The following is a 20,803-nucleotide window of genomic DNA, read 5'->3' on the forward strand; positions in this document are numbered from 1 at the left end:
ATATCCTATTGTGAATGACGAATCCAGTGTTATCTACTGTATATAGAGGTGTTATCAGTCATTGTACAGGAAGAGAAGAAGGTGAGCTGTGACATCACCTATTGTGAATGTTGGATTCTGTATTATCTACTATACAGTATTTAGAGGTGTAATCAGTCATTACACAGTAGGAGGAGGTGAGCTGTGACATCACCTATTGTGAATGGTGGAACCTGTGTTATCTACTGTATATAGAGATGTTATCAATCTTTATACAGAAGGAGGAGGTGAGCTGTGACATCACCTATTGTGAATGATGAATCCTGTTATCAGTCATTGCACAGGACAAGGTGAGCTGTGGCATCACCTGTGTTATTTACAGTATATAGAGGTATTATTTAGTCATTGTACAGGAGAAGGTGAGCTGTGACATCACCTATTGTGAATGGTGGATCTTGTGTTATCTACTGTATATAGAGGTGTTATCAGTCATTGTACATGGAGAAGAAGGTGAGCTGTGATATCACCTATTGTGAATGTTGGATTCTGTATTATGTACTGTACAGTATATAGGTGTAATCAGTCATTATACAGTAGGAGGAGGTGAGCTGTGACATCGCTTATTATGAATGGTGGATCCTGTGTTCTCTACTGTATATATAGGTGTTCTCAGTCATTGTACAGGAGAAGGTGAGCTGTGACATCACCTATTGTGAATGGTGGATCCTGTGTTATCTACTGTATATAGAGTTCTCAGTCATTGTACAAGAGGAGAAGGATGTGAGCTGTGATATATCCTATTGTGAATGACGAATCCAGTGTTTTCTACTGTATATAGAGGTGTTATCAGTCATTGTACAGGAAGAGAAGAAGGTAAGCTGTGACATCACCTATTGTGAATGTTGGATTCTGTATTATCTACTATACAGTATATAGAGGTGTAATCAGTCATTACACAGTAGGAGGAGGTGAGCTGTGACATTGCCTATTATGAATGGCGGATCATGTGTTCTCTACTGTATATAGTAGAGGTGTCATCAGTCATTATACAGAAGGAGGAGTTGAGCTGTGACATCACCTGTTGTGAATGGTGGATCCTGTGCTATCAGTCATTGTACAGGAGGAGGTGAGCTGTGACATCATCTATTGTGAATGACGGAGTCTATTATCTACTGTATATAGAGGTGTTATCAGTCATTGCACAGGACAAGGAGGTGAGCTGTGACATCACCTGTGTTATTTACAGTATATAGAGGTATTATTAGTCATTGTACAGGAGGTGAGCTGTGATATCACCTATTATGAATGGTGGATCCTGTGTTATCTACTGTATAGAGCTGTTCTCAGTCATTGTACAAGAGGAGGAGGTGGTGAGCTGTGATATATCCTATTGTGAATGACGAATTCAGTGTTATCTACTGTATATAGAGGTGTTGTCAGTCATTCTATAGGAAGAGAAGGAGGTGAGCTGTGACATCACCTATTGTGAATGTTGGATTCTGTATTATCTACTATATAGAGAGGTGTAATCAGTCATACAGTAGGAGGAGGAGGTGAGCTGTGACATCACCTATTATGAATGGCGGATCATGTGTTCTCTACTGTATATAGAGATGTTATCAGTCATTGTACAGAAGGAGGAGGTGAGCTATGATGTCACCTACTGTAAATGGTGGATACTGTGTTACCTGCTGTATATAGAGGTGTTATCAGTGATTGTACAGGAGGAGGTGAGCTGTGACATCACCTATTGTGAATGATGAATCCTGTTATCAGTTATTGTACAGGACAAGAAGGTGAGCTGTGACATCATCTGTGTTATCTACAGCATATAGAGGTATTATTAGTCATTGTACAGGAGGAAGTAAGCTGTGATATCACCTATTGTGAATGATGAATCCAGTGCTATCTACAGTATATAGAGGTGTTATCAGTCATTGTACAGGAAGAGAAGAAGGTGAGCTGTGACATCACCTATTGTGAATGTTGGATTCTGTATTGTCTACTAATATATATATATATATATATATATATATATATATATATATAAAATGTGTGTACTCAGTCATTATACAGTAGGAGGAGGTGGTGAGCTGTGACATTGCTTATTATGAATGGTTTATCATGTGTTCTCTACTATAGATAGAGCTGTTATCAGTCACTATACAGAAGGAGATGAGCTGTGATATCAGCTACTATGAATGGTGGATCCTGTGTTACCTGCTGTATAAAAAGGTGTAATCAGTCATTGTACAGGGGGGGAGGAGGTGATCTGTGACATCACCTATTGTGAATGGTGGATTCTTTGTTAACTACTGTACACAGAAGTATTATCAGTGAATGTACAGGAGGAGGAGGTGAGCTGTGATATCTATTGTGAATGGTGCATGCTGTGTTATCAGTGATTGTCGAGGAGGAGAGCTGTGACATCTGTGTGAATTGGTTAGGAGGATGTTGAGTTTTTAATGAGACCTTTTAGGTTTAATAACACATAGCAGAATAGGACAAGACCATCCCTTTTTGTTGGAGAAATATATCAAACATAGACCTTAAAAGGGAGGTTATAGGATTAGTAAAACATTGTCGCTTTCCTCCAAACACAACAACGCCACCCTAGTCTGCAGGCTGTGTGTGGTACTGCACCTCAGTGGATTACCACATCCAGTATACAGCTGTGATACGGTCTCTGGAGCAAAACAGCCATGTTTTACAAATCCAGGACAAGCCTTTGTGACGATGTAATCAGAGCAGCACACGGGTGGAACCATGTTCTTTATTTCATATAGACAGATACTAATAGGGTAACATAAGACTTTGTGTAACAGTCAAAATATATATCTGGTCACCAAGAACGGACCCTCTGTATCATAGAGACAATAACGGGGGCATGTCAGCAGAGTACAATCAGGTGAGGCATATACAGTATATATATTTGTGTATATATATAAACCTCTTGGAGCGCCACCTTCTCTTTAAGGGTGGTTCTCTAGCGCCAGCACCTCTTTAAGGGTTCACTCACATCTGCGTCGTCCGATGTTGCTCCTGAACAGTCTTGGAGATGCGAGGATCATTCCGTATGTCATGCGAATGCCTGGTCCTAAAGAACAAAACGTTCCCTATAGGCTGGAACAGCAGCCACTGCCAACTCTCACACACTACCGTGAAAACCAAAGCAGTGAACTGTGATGACCTCATGAGGTCACCCGAGGTCACAGCAGTGGTGTCACACATTAGCGTGTCAGTGAAGAGCGGTGACATCATGAGTTCGCCGCAGTTTCTCACACAAAGCAGCACGGAAGCCGCGGCCACTGAGCTGCTGTGAACTCATGACGTCACTATCTGCAGAAGGTTACACACTACTGCGTGACACCACTGCTGTGACCTGCAATGACCTCATGAGATCACCACAGATCACAGCAGCTGTGTCACACAGTAGGGTCAGTGATGAGTAGTTATGTCATGAGTTCACTGCAGGTTTTCACACAAAGCAGTGTGATACTCGCCGGCACTGACCTGCTGTGAACTCATGATATCACCTCTCTTCACTGGCCTTGGAAGGTTACATGCTACTGTGACCTGCAGTGACCTCATGAGGTCATCGCAGTTCACTGCTGTATTTCTCACACAGCAATGCGTGAGGCTACAGTGGCTGCTGTTCCACCCTATATGGAACGTTCTGTTCTTCATAGGCTGGGGCACTGAGCCTGGGAACGACGTGGGACCTCCATATGGATTATTACGGACCTTGGATTAGAGTTTTGGAGAGTAACATATTGGTGAATGAGGATGTCTCATGTTTTTTTTTCTTTAATATTTCTCTCTTTTTAGGTCTTTCAGGTTTGCTTTGGAGGAACGTCGTGGGACCTCCTTGTGGATTAGGGTCGACCTGAAAGTTTTTTTTTTTTTGTTTTTCATATAAACTGGTGAATGAGGGCTGGGATGGGGGTTTTATTATATATAAAAAAAGGTAGTTGTATTTTTTACCATTTACAAATACTAGATTAGTAATGGAGGTGACTGTTAGATGCCCACCTATTACTAATACCAGGGCTTGATGCCAGCTGGCAATACACAGCTGGCATCAACCCCATATATTACCCCGATTGCCAATGCACCAGGGCAATGGAATGAGCCAACGCGAAAGTGCCAGGATGGACACAGCTAAGGGATGCACCACTTGTGGGGCGGCTGTGGCCTGCTATTTTTAGGCTGGGGAGGGCTCAATAACCATGGGCCTCCCCAGCCTGAGAATCCAGACCCCAGCTGTCCGCTTTATCTTGGCTGGTGATCCAATTTGGGGAGAGATCCTATATTTTTGTTTTTTTAATTAATTGATTAGTAATAAATTAATAATTTAAAATAAAATGGCATTGGGTGACCTCTGTTTTGGATTACCAGCAAAGGTAAAGCTGCCAGCTGGGGTCTGCAGCTCTCCGCTTTACCTTAGCTGGCTACTAAATATAAAAGGGAGATCCCAGGTCATTTTTTTTTTTATAAATTAATTGAATTTGGGTCTAAGGACAAGACTAAACACCCTTTAGTGCGACATGGAAGGCAATATTCCAATATGCAAGGGTGGGACATTATATATGTATCTGCTACATACCTATATCTTTTTAAATTTAACAGTATGTAAAACTCCACGTTAAAAATGCATGTCCGTGTGCCGCACATTTTCTTGGACCCATTGACTTGTATTGGTGCAGCACGCAGCCACTCCCAGCAGTGAGATTTTCCATGCGCATTTGCAGAGGGAAATCTAGCAGATGTGCTCTGCTCTATTGTTTAACATTGGTGCGAGTGCAATGTGATTTTTTCATCGCATTGCACTCGCAGATTTTATATGCAGATGTGACTGAACCCTAAAAGATGATTCTCTGGTGCCACCTCCTCTTTAGCTGAGGCCCCCCGGCGCCACCTCCTCTTTAGCGGAGGTTCCCCGGCGCCACCTCCTCTTTAGCTGAGGTTCCCCGGCGCCACCTCCTCTTTAGCTGAGGTTCCCCGGCGCCACCTCCTCTTTAGCTGAGGTTCCCCGGCGCCACCTCCTCTTTAGCTGAGGTTCCCCGGCGCCACCTCCTCTTTAGCTGAGGTTCCCCGGCGCCACCTCCTCTTTAGCTGAGGTTCCCCGGCGCCACCTCCTCTTTAGCAGAGGTTCCCCGGCGCCACCTCCTCTTTAGCAGAGGTTCCCCGGCGCCACCTCCTCTTTAGCTGAGGTTCCCCGGCGCCACCTCCTCTTTAGCTGAGGTTCCCCGACGCCACCTCCTCTTTAGCTGAGGCTCCCCGGCGCCGCCTCCTCTTTAGCTGAGGCTCCCCGGCGCCGCCTCCTCTTTAGCTGAGGCTCCCCGGCGCTGCCTCCTCTTTAGCTGAGGTTCCCCGGCGCCGCCTCCTCTTTAGTAGTAATGCTCAGGTCTCCCCCAGGTCTTCATGGAAGGTGGTGACAATTACAGTACCCCCCAAAATGTTTCAGGACTTTTTTTGGTTCCCATTCTTGCCCTGAACCAATGGGACATTTTAAAAAGGAGCCATGTAAAGCAGGCCCGACCCCTTTAAATCGGACCTTTTCAGTACCACCTGCCAGCATTCTTGTAGCTATACAGTATATTAGTGTCCACATCGTATATTACGCTCAGAATACGACTAATCAAAATGTCGTATAAAAACATAAACCGCAAAAGCATCATGGGACAAGACGAGACTTTAGTACCGCGGCGATATCACGCCATCCCAGGAAATGTGAGACCGTGGGGTTAATAAATATTTGACATTAATATATAGAAATGTATATAAAAGCTATAAAGGCTACAGTTTATATTAATAAATTATTAAGACCACTATTAAACGTAATAAGCTATTCCAGGCGTCGCCCTCCGTCCAGTAAACATATACATGAGATATATAAGGCCGCATAATACCTAGATGTGGCCTCTGGGTGGCGCCACTGACGGCTTTCCAATCTCTTGGGTTCCCTAAATTAAGCATTAAATTAAAAAGTTTCCTTACTAGGGGGCGCCAGACTCAGATACGGTTTTTCATGCGGCAACGGCTGCGAATTCGATAGATCATAGCAGAGTTGGTAAAATGCCGGGGCAGGGGGTGAAACTTTTTTGGGTTCTTTACCGTAACATGGATTATGGATAAGGGGAGAGGACTCATCTCGTTATACTATGGGGGGCACTAAGACCACATATTGAATAGACCCCCGGATCATGCGGCTTCCCCCATCCTACTTTGAGGGCACCTGCTGCCAGGAGAAAAACGGAATGGACAGAAAGAACCCTAACACCAATTCTGGAGCCTGTGTACCCCCAATATTTTTGGGTCATCATATGGGTTCCTCGATTTTCCTCCTCGCCTGGTTCTGCAGAACAGAACGTTCCCTATAAGCAGGAACAGCAGCTACTGCCAGCTTTCACACACTGCTTTAAGAACCAAAGCAGTGAACTGGGATGACCTCATGAGGTCACCGCAGGTCACAGCAGTGGTGTCACATAGTAAGTGCGTCAGTGATGAGCGGTGACGTCATGAGTTCACTGCAGGTTCTCACAGAAAGCAGGAAGAGAACCGTGGGCACTGACCTACTGTGAACTCATCACGCCACCACTCGTCACTACCTGCGGAAGGTTACAAGCTAATTTTTAACATCACTGCTGTGACCTCATGAGGTCATCACAGTTCATTGTGAGAGTTGGCAGTGGCTGCTGTTGGAGCCTATAGGGAATGTTATGCAAAAGTGGATCATGCCGCTTCCCCCATCCTACTTTTCGAGGACACCTACTGCCAGGACATGAACGGCATGGACAGAAAAACCCTAACACAAATTCAGGAACCTCTGTACCCCCAATATTTTTGGGTCATCATACAGATTACCCCATATAAAGTGCACCATCGGGTTTATCATTTATCAGTCTCAACGCTGGGTGACTTGGGCGTTATGTAAAATTCCCTTTAACACCCACCCAACCAAAAGAAAAACCTTACAGAAACATTTCCCCCTCAAAAAGGGAAAAAGGCAGCCATGGCTTTCAATTTAAGATATACGATAGGGATAGACAAACACCCAACGTACGATCTGTAATGGTAAAAAAAGAGGAATTCGACGGTGGGCGCCCAAGTTTGAGGAGAAGAAACCGACTTGGAAACCTTCAAATACTGATCTTGGTTGAGGAACGCAGCTTGTACCATCCGTAGTGAACATCAATCAGAACAGGTCTCCTTCGTTTCGAAACTGAAGACCAAATGGCTGATGGGATCCATCAAGAACCAAATAACAGACTCATCTCATAGAGGAGACCTCCCAATTTCTCCAGAAGAGGTCACCTAGGACCTAAGTTCTTGAGATCATATTCTCGAGCTTTCTCCTGGCTTTGGTCTCCTCCCGTGGTCTTACATCCGCCGCAGTTGCTTGAGGCTTCGGAGTTGAGGTGAAGCAAGGTTGTTCTTCTTGGATGAGTCTTCCCTTCACGACAGGAGGCAGAGCCCCTGTAGGTAACAAATGGAAGCCTCGTGTCCCTGAAGTCTCGGTAATGGCGGAGTCATCATTGGTCATCTCGGCTTCTTCGCACAGACTTCCCACGTCTTCTGCCATGCTCCGGTGGAAGTTACTATTGGTGGCCAAGCTGAGAATGGGACTGACACACAAGACTTGAAGATCCTTGCTTTCGGCTGGTTCTAGCTCTTTTATGGGGGTCTGCATCGCGACATTCTTGGGGACCTCCACAATGCACACTGTGCCGTTGCCAGATGCCACCATACCATCCGTGTGGGCACTGAAGTACAATGTGCCACTCCCAATCATGCCGTTGCTTGGAGAGCAAGCGTTAGCCATCTCTAATGACTTCCCAGAGCCAACACCAGTAGGCACAGTACCAACCACACCGTCATGAAGGCTATCGTAAGTGGAGGGACCATGAGGACCATACTTGTGACCCTGACCACCGTCTACAGGTGTTTTGCCCAAAGACCATGATTCAGACATCAAGAACCCACTTTTGACGTGGCCTCCTGAAACACAACCGCTCTTCACCAGTGGGTCCTGGGCATCGGTCACACCTTGAAGACAGAAGAGGTCTCCGATGCCACCGTCGCCAAAGGCCGCGTTGATTTTTGACAGGTTTCCAGTCTTCATGGCTAGCTTTAGGAGCAGGAGGCGATGCTGTTTTTCGGCAACCTTCCTCCACGGAAGATCTTCCTGATCGACCCTTTCGCGGTCCGTAAAGTTTTCTTTAGGAAGTGCATCGTCTGCCGCCTCTTTCCGAGAAGTCTTCTGCCACCCTCTGAAGGAGTAAGGAGACTCCTCGTCCCTCCCGTGAAGGCCAGATCCAGATTTTTTGAAGCTTTGAGATATTTCTGTGGATTTGGGGTGCAGAAGGGTGTAATATATAATTAGGGCAGCACAGCCTGAGGAGGGGGAACAAAAAGAAAAACACAAAAAGAGGAAATTACCACAAAGAAGCATCTAATTGTCAGATTAACTGAACAAGCGGCTGTGGTTCCCTTTTCTCACAGTAGTAACTTCTTCCATCTCCCCAGTAGTCTCAGCAGAACCCCTTCACCGGCCACCGCTGCACAGTACGGCCTACCTTTACCAATTTTCTTTTTATGAGCGCTCCCCCAGTAAGTGTCTATCTCCCATTTCACAAAAAGTGAGAGCACCACGCAGTCTGTTATCTCAGTTGCTGCCTATGCAGAGTGCAGCATCCTGACATAATCATCCTGCTGCGCTCTGTATAGGCACTGCTGCCGTCAAAGAATAGGCTACCCTTACTCTGCTGCTGCTCAGCCCTGCGCTTCATCATTGCTTTACCCCAAGTAATCACAACAATGGAAACCCCTTTCTCAGCAGAGCCCCCTTAGTAGTCACAGCTGTCCCCTTCACCACTCCCCTTACCCCCAGTAGTCACAGCAGACATAGCAGAGCCCCCCTTACCCCCAGTAGTCACAGCAGTCATGTCATAGCAGAGACCCCCCCCCTTACCCACAGTAGTCACAAAAGTCATAGCAGACCCCCCCAGTAGTCACAGCGGAGCCCCCCTTACCCCCAGTAGTCACAGCGGAGCCACCCTTACCCCCAGTAGTCACAGCGGAGCCCCCCTTACCCCCAGTAGTCACAGCGGAGCCCCCTACACACAGTAGTCACAGCACAGATAGCAGAGGCCCCCCTTACCCCCAGTAGTAACAGCAGTCATAGAGCCCCCCTTACCCCCAGTAGTCACAGCAGACATAGCAGAGCCCCCCTACCCACAGTAGTCACAGCAGAGCCCCCCTTATCCCCAGTAGTCACAGCAGACATAGCAGAGCCCCCCTACCCACAGTAGTCACAACACACATAGCAGAGCCCCCTTACCCCCAATAGTCACAGCAGTCATAGCAGAGCGCCCTTTACCCCCGGTAGTCACAGAAGTCATAGCAGAGACCCCCTTACCCCCAGTAGTCATAGGAGAGCCCCCTTTACCCCCAGTAGTCACAGCAGAACCCCCCTTATCCCCAGTAGTCACAGCAGAGCCCCCCTTACCCCCAGTAGTCATAGGAGAGCCTCCTTTACCCCCAGTAGTCATAGCAGAGACCCCCCTTACCCCCAGTAGTCATAGCAGAGACCCCCCTTACCCCCAGTAGTCATAGCAGAGCCTCCTTTACCCCTAGTAGTCACAGCAGAACCCCCCTTACCCCCAGTAGTCACAGCAGAGCCTCCTTTACCCCTAGTAGTCACAGCAGAACCCCCCTTACCCCCAGTAGTCACAGCAGAGCCCCCTTTACCCCCAGTAGTCACAGCAGAGCCCCCCTTACCCCCAGTAGTCACAGCAGAGCCCCCCTTACCCCCAGTAGTCATAGCAGAGACCCCCTTACCCCCAGTAGTCATAGCAGAGCCTCCTTTACCCCTAGTAGTCACAGCAGAACCCCCCTTACCCCCAGTAGTCACAGCAGAGCCCCCCTTACCCCCAGTAGTCACAGCAGAGACCCCCTTACCCCCAGTAGTCATAGCAGAGACCCCCTTACCCCCAGTAGTCATAGCAGAGACCCCCTTACCCCCAGTAGTCATAGCAGAGACCCCCTTACCCCCAATAGTCATAGCAGAGACCCCCTTACCCCCAGTAGTCATAGCAGAGACCCCCTTACCCCCAGTAGTCATAGCAGAGACCCCCTTACCCCCAGTAGTCATAGCAGAGACCCCCTTACCCCCAGTAGTCATAGCAGAGACCCCCTTACCCCCAGTAGTCATAGCAGAGACCCCCTTACCCCCAGTAGTCATAGCAGAGACCCCCTTACCCCCAGTAGTCATAGCAGAGACCCCCTTACCCCCAGTAGTCATAGCAGAGACCCCCTTACCACCAGTAGTCATAGCAGAGGCCCCCTTACCCCCAGTAGTCATAGCAGAGACCCCCTTACCACCAGTAGTCATAGCAGAGACCCCCTTACCACCAGTAGTCACAGCAGTCATAGCTGAGCACCCCTTATTCCCAGCAGTCACAGCAGAGCTGCCATTCTCTGTACGGCAGGCGCTGGTGGCCTATAAGCATGGCCGTCCTCAGACCACCCAATGAGAGATACCATCCTGCTGCTTGCTGATGGTTTCCTAGCAGAATGAGCGAGCCGAGCACACTGCATAGGAGGAGACACTAATAATTCGGCAGAGCGCTACTTAAAAAAGCGTAGGATTCAATTTACAAGGTGAATAATGCTGATTGGTTCCGGCGGCTCTGTGCGCAGCCGCCATTTATTCTACAAATTATCTACAATTACACAGTGAAAGGGGAAATATGAAGGAAAGCTTTGTGCTGGTGACCGGCGTTGCTCCACGCCGGCGCGCGGCTCTGCGCGGCCCACCCAATCCCCCCACACTCACCGATGAGAAAGCCGGACAGGACGGCCACCGACAGCTTCACACTGCTCCACGCCGCCCCCTGCAGGAAGTGTGTGGCCAGCAGCAGCAGGATGCAGTTTTCTAACAACATGATCTACGGGGACGACACAAGGACAGCGTCACTCACAGAACACAACGGACCAGGATTATTAACCCCTTTCCTCCTCCCCTCCCCCCATCCACATACTGCTGATCTATCGCATTCACTTAAAAGATGTGGACACCTTTGGGGTCTTTTCTCCCATAAATGTGTGCCCTTGAGGCTACAAATCATTTTGCAATTGGGTTTCATTAAAAATGTTGCATCGTTTCCCCTTCTATAGCCTCTGTGATGCTCTATCCATTGCTGACTACAGATTGAGAAAACTGAGAATCTGTCAGTGAGCTCTTCTCTGCTGATTTAGGACCACACCAAAGTTCAGAGCAACTTTGGTGTTGTTTGTAATCATAAATCAGCCAATAAAAATAGTAAAAAAAAAAAAGTAAGCGTCTATAACCAATCAGTCTCACTGATAGATGCCCAGTTAACTCATTCTGCAGCCAGCAATAGTTAGAGGCTATAGAAAGCGGCCAGTGCAAAGTCTGAATGAAAGCCACTTGCAGTAGTTGATTTTCACCTTAAAGGGAACCTGTCATGAGAAATGTCCCCTAAAACCTCACAGATTCCCCCTCTGCAGCTCCTGGGCTGCATTCTATAAAGGTCCCTGTTATGATTGTGGCCACTTTCTGACCTAAAAAAAGTGTTTATAAAGTTGTACCTTTTTTGCTTCTGATTCTGTAAATCAGTCACGGGGGCGGGCTGCCTGATGGCCGTTAGTCTGCCCCCTGGTCCTGTATGCCGCCCCCATCGCTGATTACAATAATGCTGGACGCCGCCCCCTGCTCCATCCATCGCCGCGCATGCCCAGTGCCCATCTCTCGGGGATGAGCACTGTGCCTAGCGTCACCGCTGGTGACGTGCACGCAGGGTTAAGATTATGGGCGGTGCTGTGATGTTTATTCCTAAGCAACCGCCCATAATCGCGGGGCCGCGCTTTCCCCCTCGGCCTGCTTCGTTCTGCGCAAGCGCGCTGCTGCAGACCCCCACGTCACCTCCTTCCCATCTTGCCCCGATGGCAAGGAGGTGACGTGGGGGTCTGCAGCAGCGCGCTTGACCCTGCGTGCACGTCACCAGCGGTGACGCTAGGCACAGTGCTCATCCCCGAGAGATGGGCACTGGGCATGCGCGGCGATGGATGAAGCAGGGGGCGGCGTCCAGCATTATTGTAATCAGCGATGGGGGCGGCATACAGGACCAGGGGGCAGACTAACGGCCATCAGGCAGCCCGCCCCCGTGACGGATTTACAGAATCAGAAGCAAAAAAGGTACAACTTTATAAACACTTTTTTTAGGTCAGAAAGTGGCCACAATCATAACAGGGACCTTTATAGAATGCAGCCCAGGAGCTGCAGAGGGGGAATCTGTGAGGTTTTAGGGGACATTTCTCATGACAGGTTCCCTTTAAATATATCCATTTATGTTACAGATTATGGCCATTGTTCTAAAAGCTTTTAAAGACCAAGTTTAGCGTTCGTAGGACAGCTGCTCGGGAAACTTCTTAGTACTAAAGACAAAGACGGCCCCAGGTCCGCCATGGAAGCCAAACATACAGTCCAGTCTGTAAAATCCCTTCCTACAGCTGAAGATGCCTACAGCAAATAACGGGGTTCTCACCACATAGAAGATGCCTAGAGCAAACAACAAGGTCCTCACCATATAGAAGATGCTTAGAGCAAACAACAAGGTCCTCACCACATAGAAGATGCCTGGAGCAAACAACAGGGTCCTCACCATATAGAAGATGCTTAGAGCAAACAACAGGGTCCTCACCATATAGAAGATGCTTAGAGCAAACAACAAGGTCCTCACCATATAGAAGATGCTTAGAGCAAACAACGGGGTTCTCACCACACAGAAGATGCCTAGAGCAAACAACGGGATTCTCACCAATAGAAGATGCTTAGAGCAAAAAACGGGTTTCTCACCACATAGAAGATGTTTAGAGCAAACAACGGGGTTCTCACCACATAGAAGATGCTTAGAGCAAACAACGGGCTTCTCACCACATAGAAGATGCTTAGAACAAACAAGGGGCTTCTCACCACATAGAAGATGGCGACACGATAGCGGGAGGGTCCGTCCCGGACGTTAATGAAGCAGAAGGTGTAGACGGCGCCCAGGAGGATATTGAACAGTCTCCAATAACAAGGAGTGGAGATAACGTCAGTCTGCTGAGCCACCAGCCAGAAGGACATCACCAGCCAGTGAGCACCTGCGGGAGACAAAGGAGACATCAGACCCACAGCAGCACAGAGGATGTCAGGAGGGGAGCAGGGATCGGTCCTCATGTGCCTGAAGCAGTTTAGTGATGTGAGGGAGGCAGGGAGAGCAGGAGCCACAGCAGCACAGAGGAGGTCAGGAGAGGAGCGGGGATCGATACTCATGTGCCTGAAGCAGTTTAGTGATGTGGGGAGGCGGGGAGAGCCAGAGCAGCACAGAGGCGGTCAGGAGAGGAGCAGGGATCAGTCCTCATGTGCCCGGAGCAGTGGGGGATAGCAGGAGCCACAGCAGCACAGAGGAGATCAGGAGGGGAACAGGGATCAGTCATCATATGCTCGGGGCAGTGTAGTGATGTGAGGGAGGCGGGGAGAGCAGGAGCCAAAGCAGCACAGAGGATGTCAGGAGGGGAGCAGGGATCTGTCCTCATGAGCCCAGGGCAGTGTAGTGATGTGGGGGAGGTGGGGAGAGCAGGAGCCACAGCAGCACAGAGGATGTCAGAAGAGGTGCAGGGATTGGTCCTCATGTGCCCGGGGCAGTGTAGTGATGTGGGGCAGGTGGAGAGAGCAGGAGCCACAGCAGCACAGAGGAGATCAGGAGGGGAGCAGGGATCGGTCCTCATGTGCCCGGGGCAGTGTAGTGATGTGGGGGAGAGCAGGAGCCACAGCAGCATAGAAGAGATCAGGAGGGGAGCAGGGATCGGTCCTCATGTGCCCGGGGCAGTGTAGTGATGTGGGGGAGAGCAGGAGCCACAGCAGCACAGAGGATGTCAGGAGAGGAGCAGGGATCGGTCCTCATGGGTCCAGTGTAGTGATGTGGGGGAGGCGGGGAGAGCAGGAGCCACAGCAGCACAGAGGATGTCAGGAGAGGAGCAGGGATCGGTCCTCATGGGTCTGGGGCAGTGTAGTGATGTGGGGGAGGCGGGGAGAGCAGGAGCCACAGCAGCACAGAGGATGTCAGGAGAGGAGCAGGGATTGGTCCTCATGGGTCCGGGGCAGTGTAGTGATGTGGGGAGAGCAGGAGCCACAGCAGCACAGAGGATGTCAGGAGAGGTGCAGGGATTGGTCCTCATGTGCCCGGGGCAGTGTAGTGATGTGGGGGAGGTGGAGAGAGCAGGAGCCACAGCAGCACAGAGGAGATCAGGAGGGGAGCAGGGATCGGTCCTCATGTGCCCGGGGCAGTGTAGTGATGTGGGGGAGAGCAGGAGCCACAGCAGCACAGAGGATGTCAGGAGAGGAGCAGGGATCGGTCCTCATGGGTCCAGTGTAGTGATGTGGGGGAGGCGGGGAGAGCAGGAGCCACAGCAGCACAGAGGATGTCAGGAGAGGAGCAGGGATCGGTCCTCATGGGTCCGGGGCAGTGTAGTGATGTGGGGGAGGCGGGGAGAGCAGGAGCCACAGCAGCACAGAGGATGTCAGGAGAGGAGCAGGGATCAGTCCTCATGTGCCCGGGGCAGTGTAGTGATGTGGGGGAGGTGGGGAGAGCAGGAGCCACAGCAGCACAGAGGAGATCAGGAGGGGAGCAGGGATCGGTCCTCATGTGCCCGGGGCAGTGTAGTGATGTGGGGGAGGCGGGGAGAGCAGGAGCCACAGCAGCACAGAGGATGTCAGGAGAGGAGCAGGGATCGGTCCTCATGGGTCCGGGGCAGTGTAGTGATGTGGGGGAGGCGGGGAGAGCAGGAGCCACAGCAGCACAGAGGATGTCAGGAGAGGAGCAGGGATCGGTCCTCATGGGTCCGGGGCAGTGTAGTGATGTGGGGGAGGCGGGGAGAGCAGGAGCCACAGCAGCACAGAGGATGTCAGGAGAGGAGCAGGGATTGGTCCTCATGGGTCCGGGGCAGTGTAGTGATGTGGGGAGAGCAGGAGCCACAGCAGCACAGAGGATGTCAGGAGAGGTGCAGGGATTGGTCCTCATGGGTCCGGGGCAGTGTAGTGATGTGGGGGAGGCGGGGAGAGCAGGAGCCACAGCAGCACAGAGGATGTCAGGAGAGGAGCAGGGATCGGTCCTCATGGGTCCGGGGCAGTGTAGTGATGTGGGGGAGGCAGGGAGAGCAGGAGCCACAGCAGCACAGAGGATTTCAAAATCAGCCCTCACCTCCTATAGCAAACACCCAAAAGTGATAAACTCTGGCAAACACGATGAGCGCCATCACCCGGGTGCCGATCATACCCATCCTCCACAGAAGCTGGCACAGCACCGACGCCCATGGCAAGCAGAGGTGGCCCGGCCTCAGGAGGCACAAGAAGTGACTGAAGGAGACCAGCGCCCAGGACAGCGACAGCAGGCACAGCAGAGCGCAGCACACTGCAACAAGAAAGATAGACAAATTCATTATTATTAATAAAACTTTTTTTTTTTTAGGGGCCCTGGTCACGTGGAGCTGAAGGTATACAGCTATATACAGCTTCTACTGAACCTACGGTAGTAACTAAATGCTGGGAGATCCCTCTGGTGGTGAAATCAAGAATTGCACCATCTAAAGAAGGTAATGTAGAGGGCTCCCCCTAGTGGAGGCAGCTAGAATAGCATCATCTAAAAAGGGGAATATGGAGGGCTCCCCCTAGTGGAGGCAGCTAGAATAGCATCATCTAAAAAGGGGAATATGGAGGGCTCCCCCTAGTGGAGACAGCTAGAATAGCATCATCTAAAGAAGGGAATGTGGAGGGCTTCCCCTAGTGGAGGCAGCTAGAAGAGCATCATCTAAAAAGGGGAATATGGAATATAGAGGGCTCCCCCTAGTGGAGGCAGCTAGAATAGCATTATCTAAAGAAGGGAATATGGAGGGCTCCCCCTAGTGGAGGCAGCTAGAATAGCATTATCTAAAGAAGGGAATATGGAGGGCTCCCCCTAGTGGAGGCAGCTAGAATAGCATCATCTAAAGAAGGGAATGTGGAGGGCTTCCCCTAGTGGAGGCAGCTAGAAGAGCATCATCTAAAAAGGGGAATATGGAGGGCTCCCCCTAGTGGAGGCAGCTAGAATAGCATTATCTAAAGAAGGGAATGTGGAGGGCTCCCCCTAGTGGAGGCAGCTAGAATAGCATCATCTAAAGAAGGGAATGTGGAGGGCTCCCCCTAGTGGAGGCAGGTAGAATAGCATCATCTAAAAAGGGGAATATGTAGGGCTCCCCCTAGTGGAGGCAGCTAGAATAGCATTATCTAAAGAAGGGAATGTGGAGGGCTCCCCCTAGTGGAGGCAGCTAGAATAGCATCATCTAAAGAGGGGAATGTGGAGGGCTTCCCCTAGTGGAGGCAGGTAGAATAGCATCATCTAAAGAAGGGAATGTGGAGGGCTTCCCCTAGTGGAGGCAGGTAGAATAGCATCATCTAAAGAAGGGAATGTGGAGGGCTTCCCCTAGTGGAGGCAGGTAGAATAGCATCATCTAAAGAAGGGAATGTGGAGGGCTCCCCCTAGTGGAGGCAGCTAGAATAGCATCATCTAAAGAAGGGAATGTGGAGGGCTCCCCCTAGTGGAGGCAGCTAGAATAGCATCATCTAAAGAAGGGAATGTGGAGGGCTCCCCCTAGTGGAGGCAGCTAGAATAGCATCATCTAAGGAAAAGAATGTGGAGGGCTCCCCTTAGTGGAGGCAGCTAGACTAGCATCATCTAAAGAAGGGAATGTGGAGGGCTCCCCCTAGTGGAGGCAGCTAGAATAGCATCATCTAAAGAAGGGAATGTGGAGGGCTCCCCCTAGTGGAGGCAGCTAGAATAGCATCATCTAAAGAAGGGAATGTGGAGGGCTCCCCCTAGTGGAGGCAGCTAGAACAGCATCATCTAAAAAGGGGAATGTGGAGGGCTCCCCCTAGTGGAGGCAGCTAGAATAGCATCATCTAAAGAAGGGAATGTGGAGGGCTCCTCCTAGTGGAGGCAGCTAAAATAGCATCATCTAAAGAGGGGAATGTGGAGGGCTCCCCCTAGTGGAGGCAGGTAGAATAGCATCATCTAAAGAGGGGAATGTGGAGGGCTTCCCCTAGTGAGGCAGCTATGAGGGGGGTGTGGGGGCTGTCTAGGGGGGGGAGCTAGTGGAGGCAGCTAGAATAGATAAGAGGGAATATGGAGGGCTCCCCCTAGTGGAGGCAGCTAGAATAGCATCATCTAAAGAGGGAATGTGGAGGGCTTCCCCTAGTGGAGGCAGCTAGAAGAGCATGGGGGTGGGGGGGGGGGGGGGGGGGGGGGGGGGGGGGGAGGCAGGGCATAGAGGTGTGAGGTATCTAAGAGGGATAGAATGCATATCTAAGAAGGGGGAGGGTAGAATAGCATCATCTAAAGAAAGGGGAATGTGGAGGGCTCCCCCTAGTGGAGGCAGTAGAATAGCATCTAAAGGGAATATGTAGGCATCTAAAAAGGGGAATATGTAGGGCTCCCCCTAGTGGAGGCAGCTAGAATAGCATTATCTAAAGAAGGGAATGTGGAGGGCTCCCCCTAGTGGAGGCAGCTAGAATAGCATCATCTAAAGAGGGGAATGTGGAGGGCTTCCCCTAGTGGAGGCAGGTAGAATAGCATCATCTAAAGAAGGGAATGTGGAGGGCTTCCCCTAGTGGAGGCAGGTAGAATAGCATCATCTAAAGAAGGGAATGTGGAGGGCTCCCCCTAGTGGAGGCAGCTAGAATAGCATCATCTAAAGAAGGGAATGTGGAGGGCTCCCCCTAGTGGAGGCAGCTAGAATAGCATCATCTAAAGAAGGGAATGTGGAGGGCTCCTCCTAGTGGAGGCAGCTAGAATAGCATCATCTAAGGAAAAGAATGTGGAGGGCTCCCCCTAGTGGAGGCAGCTAGACTAGCATCATCTAAAGAAGGGAATGTGGAGGGCTCCCCCTAGTGGAGGCAGCTAGAATAGCATCATCTAAAGAAGGGAATGTGGAGGGCTCCCCCTAGTGGAGGCAGCTAGAATAGCATCATCTAAAGAAGGGAATGTGGAGGGCTCCCCCTAGTGGAGGCAGCTAGAACAGCATCATCTAAAAAGGGGAATGTGGAGGGCTTCCCCTAGTGGAGGCAGCTAGAATAGCATCATCTAAAGAAGGGAATGTGGAGGGCTCCTCCTAGTGGAGGCAGCTAAAATAGCATCATCTAAAGAGGGGAATGTGGAGGGCTCCCCCTAGTGGAGGCAGGTAGAATAGCATCATCTAAAGAGGGGAATGTGGAGGGCTCCCCCTAGTGGAGGCAGCTAGAACAGCATTATCCAAAGAGGGGAATGTGGAGCGCTCCCCCTAGTGGAGGCAGCTAGAACAGCATTATCTAAAAAGGGGAATGTGGAGGGCTCCCCCTAGTGGAGGCAGCTGGAATAGCATTATCTAAAGAGGGGAATGTGGAGGGCTCCCCCTAGTGGAGGCAGCTGGAATAGCATCATCTAAAGAGGGGAATGTGGAGGGCTCCCCCTAGTGGAGGCAGGTAGAATAGCATCATCTAAAGAGGGAAATGTGGAGGGCTCCCCCTAGTGGAGGCAGCTAGAATAGCATCATCTAAAGAAGGGAATGTGGAGGGCTCCACCTAGTGGAGGCAGGTAGAATAGCATCATCTAAAGAGGGGAATGTGGAGGGCTCCCCCTAGTGGAGGCAGCTAGAATAGCATCATCTAAAGAAGGGAATGTGGAGGGCTCCCCCTAGTGGAGGCAGCTAGAACAGCATTATCTAAAGAGGGGAATGTGGAGGGCTCCCCCTAGTGGAGGCAGCTAGAATAGCATCATCTAAAGAGGGGAATGTGGAGGGCTCCCCCTAGTGGAGGCAGCTAGAATAGCATCATCTAAAGAAGGGAATGTGGAGGGCTCCCCCTAGTGGAGGCAGCTAGAACAGCATTATCTAAAGAAGGGAATGTGGAGGGCTTCCCCTAGTGGAGGCAGGTAGAATAGCATCATCTAAAGAAGGGAATGTGGAGGGCTCCCCCTAGTGGAGGCAGCTAGAATAGCATCATCTAAAGAAGGGAATGTGGAGGGCTCCCCCTAGTGGAGGCAGGTAGAACAGCATCATCTAAAGAAGGGAATATGGAGGGCTCCCCCTAGTGGAGGCAGGTAGAACAGCATCATCTAAAGAAGGGAATGTGGAGGGCTCCTCCTAGTGGAGGCAGGTAGAATAGCATCATCTAAAGAGGGGAATGTGGAGGGCTCCCCCTAGTGGAGGCAGCTAGAACAGCATCATCTAAAGAGGGGAATATGGAGGGCTCCCCCTAGTGGAGGCAGGTAGAATAGCATCATCTAAAGAGGGGAATGTGGAGGGCTCCCCCTAGTGGAGGCAGGTAGAATAGCATCATCTAAAGAGGGGAATGTGGAGGGCTCCTCCTAGTGGAGGCAGGTAGAATAGCATAATCTAAAGAAGGGAATGTGGAGGGCTCCCCCTAGTGGAGCAGCTAGAATAGTTCATCTTAGGCTGCTTTCACACATCCGGTTTTTGCTGAGCAGCACAATACGGCGCTCTGCAGAAAAAACGCATGCGTTTTTTTTTTGCCGCCGGTTGCGTTTTTCCCCGCATAGACTTGCATTAGCGCCGTATTGTGCCGCATGGCCTTGCGTTGTGTCCGGTTTTTGCCGGATGCGGCATATTTAGCCTATGCGGCGACCGGACGGAACGTTGTCTGGCACGTTTTTTTGTGTGGTGAAAAAAAAACCACATTGCGCCGGATCCGGCACGATTCACAATGCAAGCCTATGGACGCCAGATGCAGCGTCCTGCGGCAAAAACCGCATCCGGACGCTGGATGCGTTTTTTTGTACTGCGCATGCTCAGTATCAAGCCGCATCCGTCAAAAACCGGACGGGCCGCATGGAAAAACTTATGAAACGGATCTGGTTTTTCCGCCGCATCCTTTGCATAGGTTTTTGAGCCGGATTGTGCCGCTCAGCACAAACCGGAGGTGTGAAAGCAGCCTAAATAAGGGAATATGGAGGGCTCCACCTAGTGGACACAGCTAGAATAGCATCATCTAAATAAAGTGATATGTGGTCTCTCAGGAGATCTCTGACCTGCATAGCCGTCAGTGTGGTCCAGGGTCATGTATATATACGTCTGCAGGAGCAGCTGAGGCAGGGCCTGCAGTAAGACTTCTATCAGCCGGAGAAGTGACAGGTCCCCCTGCTTCATCACAAGCTCCTGATCCTCATTTGCGCTTTCATCATTTTTCCTCAGAACAAGTCGAAGAGAGTCCACGTGCCTGTAAGGAAGGGAGGCCATAATTAGGAACGGAGCCGGACATCACTCGCCCCTCTATTTCCTCTTGTACATTTTTGATGGGGAACATAAGATCTGATCTACTGACATCATCACCCTCAGACCCGAGCCCGCCCACTCAGAGCCCGCCCACTCAGAGCCCGCCCACTCAGAGCCCGCCCACTCAGAGCCCGCAGCGTCAGGAGGAGCCATCACCGGTACCTTTTCAGGATCCCAAGCTGCAAGATGTGAGCCAGACTCAGGAGGAAGCAATGCTGGTGCCCATCAGCCCGAAACCAGACAAAACTGATCACTTGTATCAGACATCCAGGAAGGAGCAAACCCAGAGTCCATCCTGCCCACAGGAACTGCGAGGAGGTGAAGTAGTGAGCGACCGCCGCACATTCTGCCGGAAAACACAACACCCAATATTAGTCAGTGTGCACACATGGGAGGTGAGAGAAAGTGGAGTAACCAAGAAATGGGAGAGAAAGACTTCCATAATATACAAAAATAC

General features: G+C 50.4%; 1 protein-coding gene across 1 annotated transcript in view; it reads right to left on the reverse strand.

The window, feature by feature from the left end:
• Nucleotides 1–2,753: 2,753 nt before the first annotated feature.
• The window catches only part of XKR5 (XK related 5), a 28,709-nt gene continuing 10,659 nt past the window's right edge, over nucleotides 2,754–20,803 (reverse strand). Inside the window, exons 2-7 of the mRNA XM_075341242.1 lie at nucleotides 20,509–20,692; nucleotides 20,103–20,290; nucleotides 15,249–15,458; nucleotides 12,980–13,149; nucleotides 10,820–10,931; nucleotides 2,754–8,376 (exon numbers count right to left, since the gene is read on the reverse strand). Of these exons, the coding sequence (XP_075197357.1) occupies nucleotides 7,304–8,376; nucleotides 10,820–10,931; nucleotides 12,980–13,149; nucleotides 15,249–15,458; nucleotides 20,103–20,290; nucleotides 20,509–20,692 (1,937 nt within the window). The 3' untranslated portion in view covers nucleotides 2,754–7,303. The remainder of the gene's footprint in view (nucleotides 8,377–10,819; nucleotides 10,932–12,979; nucleotides 13,150–15,248; nucleotides 15,459–20,102; nucleotides 20,291–20,508; nucleotides 20,693–20,803) is intronic.

This window comes from Anomaloglossus baeobatrachus, chromosome 3 (genome assembly GCF_048569485.1).
Source record: "Anomaloglossus baeobatrachus isolate aAnoBae1 chromosome 3, aAnoBae1.hap1, whole genome shotgun sequence".
In the NCBI taxonomy this organism is placed as follows: domain Eukaryota; kingdom Metazoa; phylum Chordata; class Amphibia; order Anura; family Aromobatidae; genus Anomaloglossus; species Anomaloglossus baeobatrachus.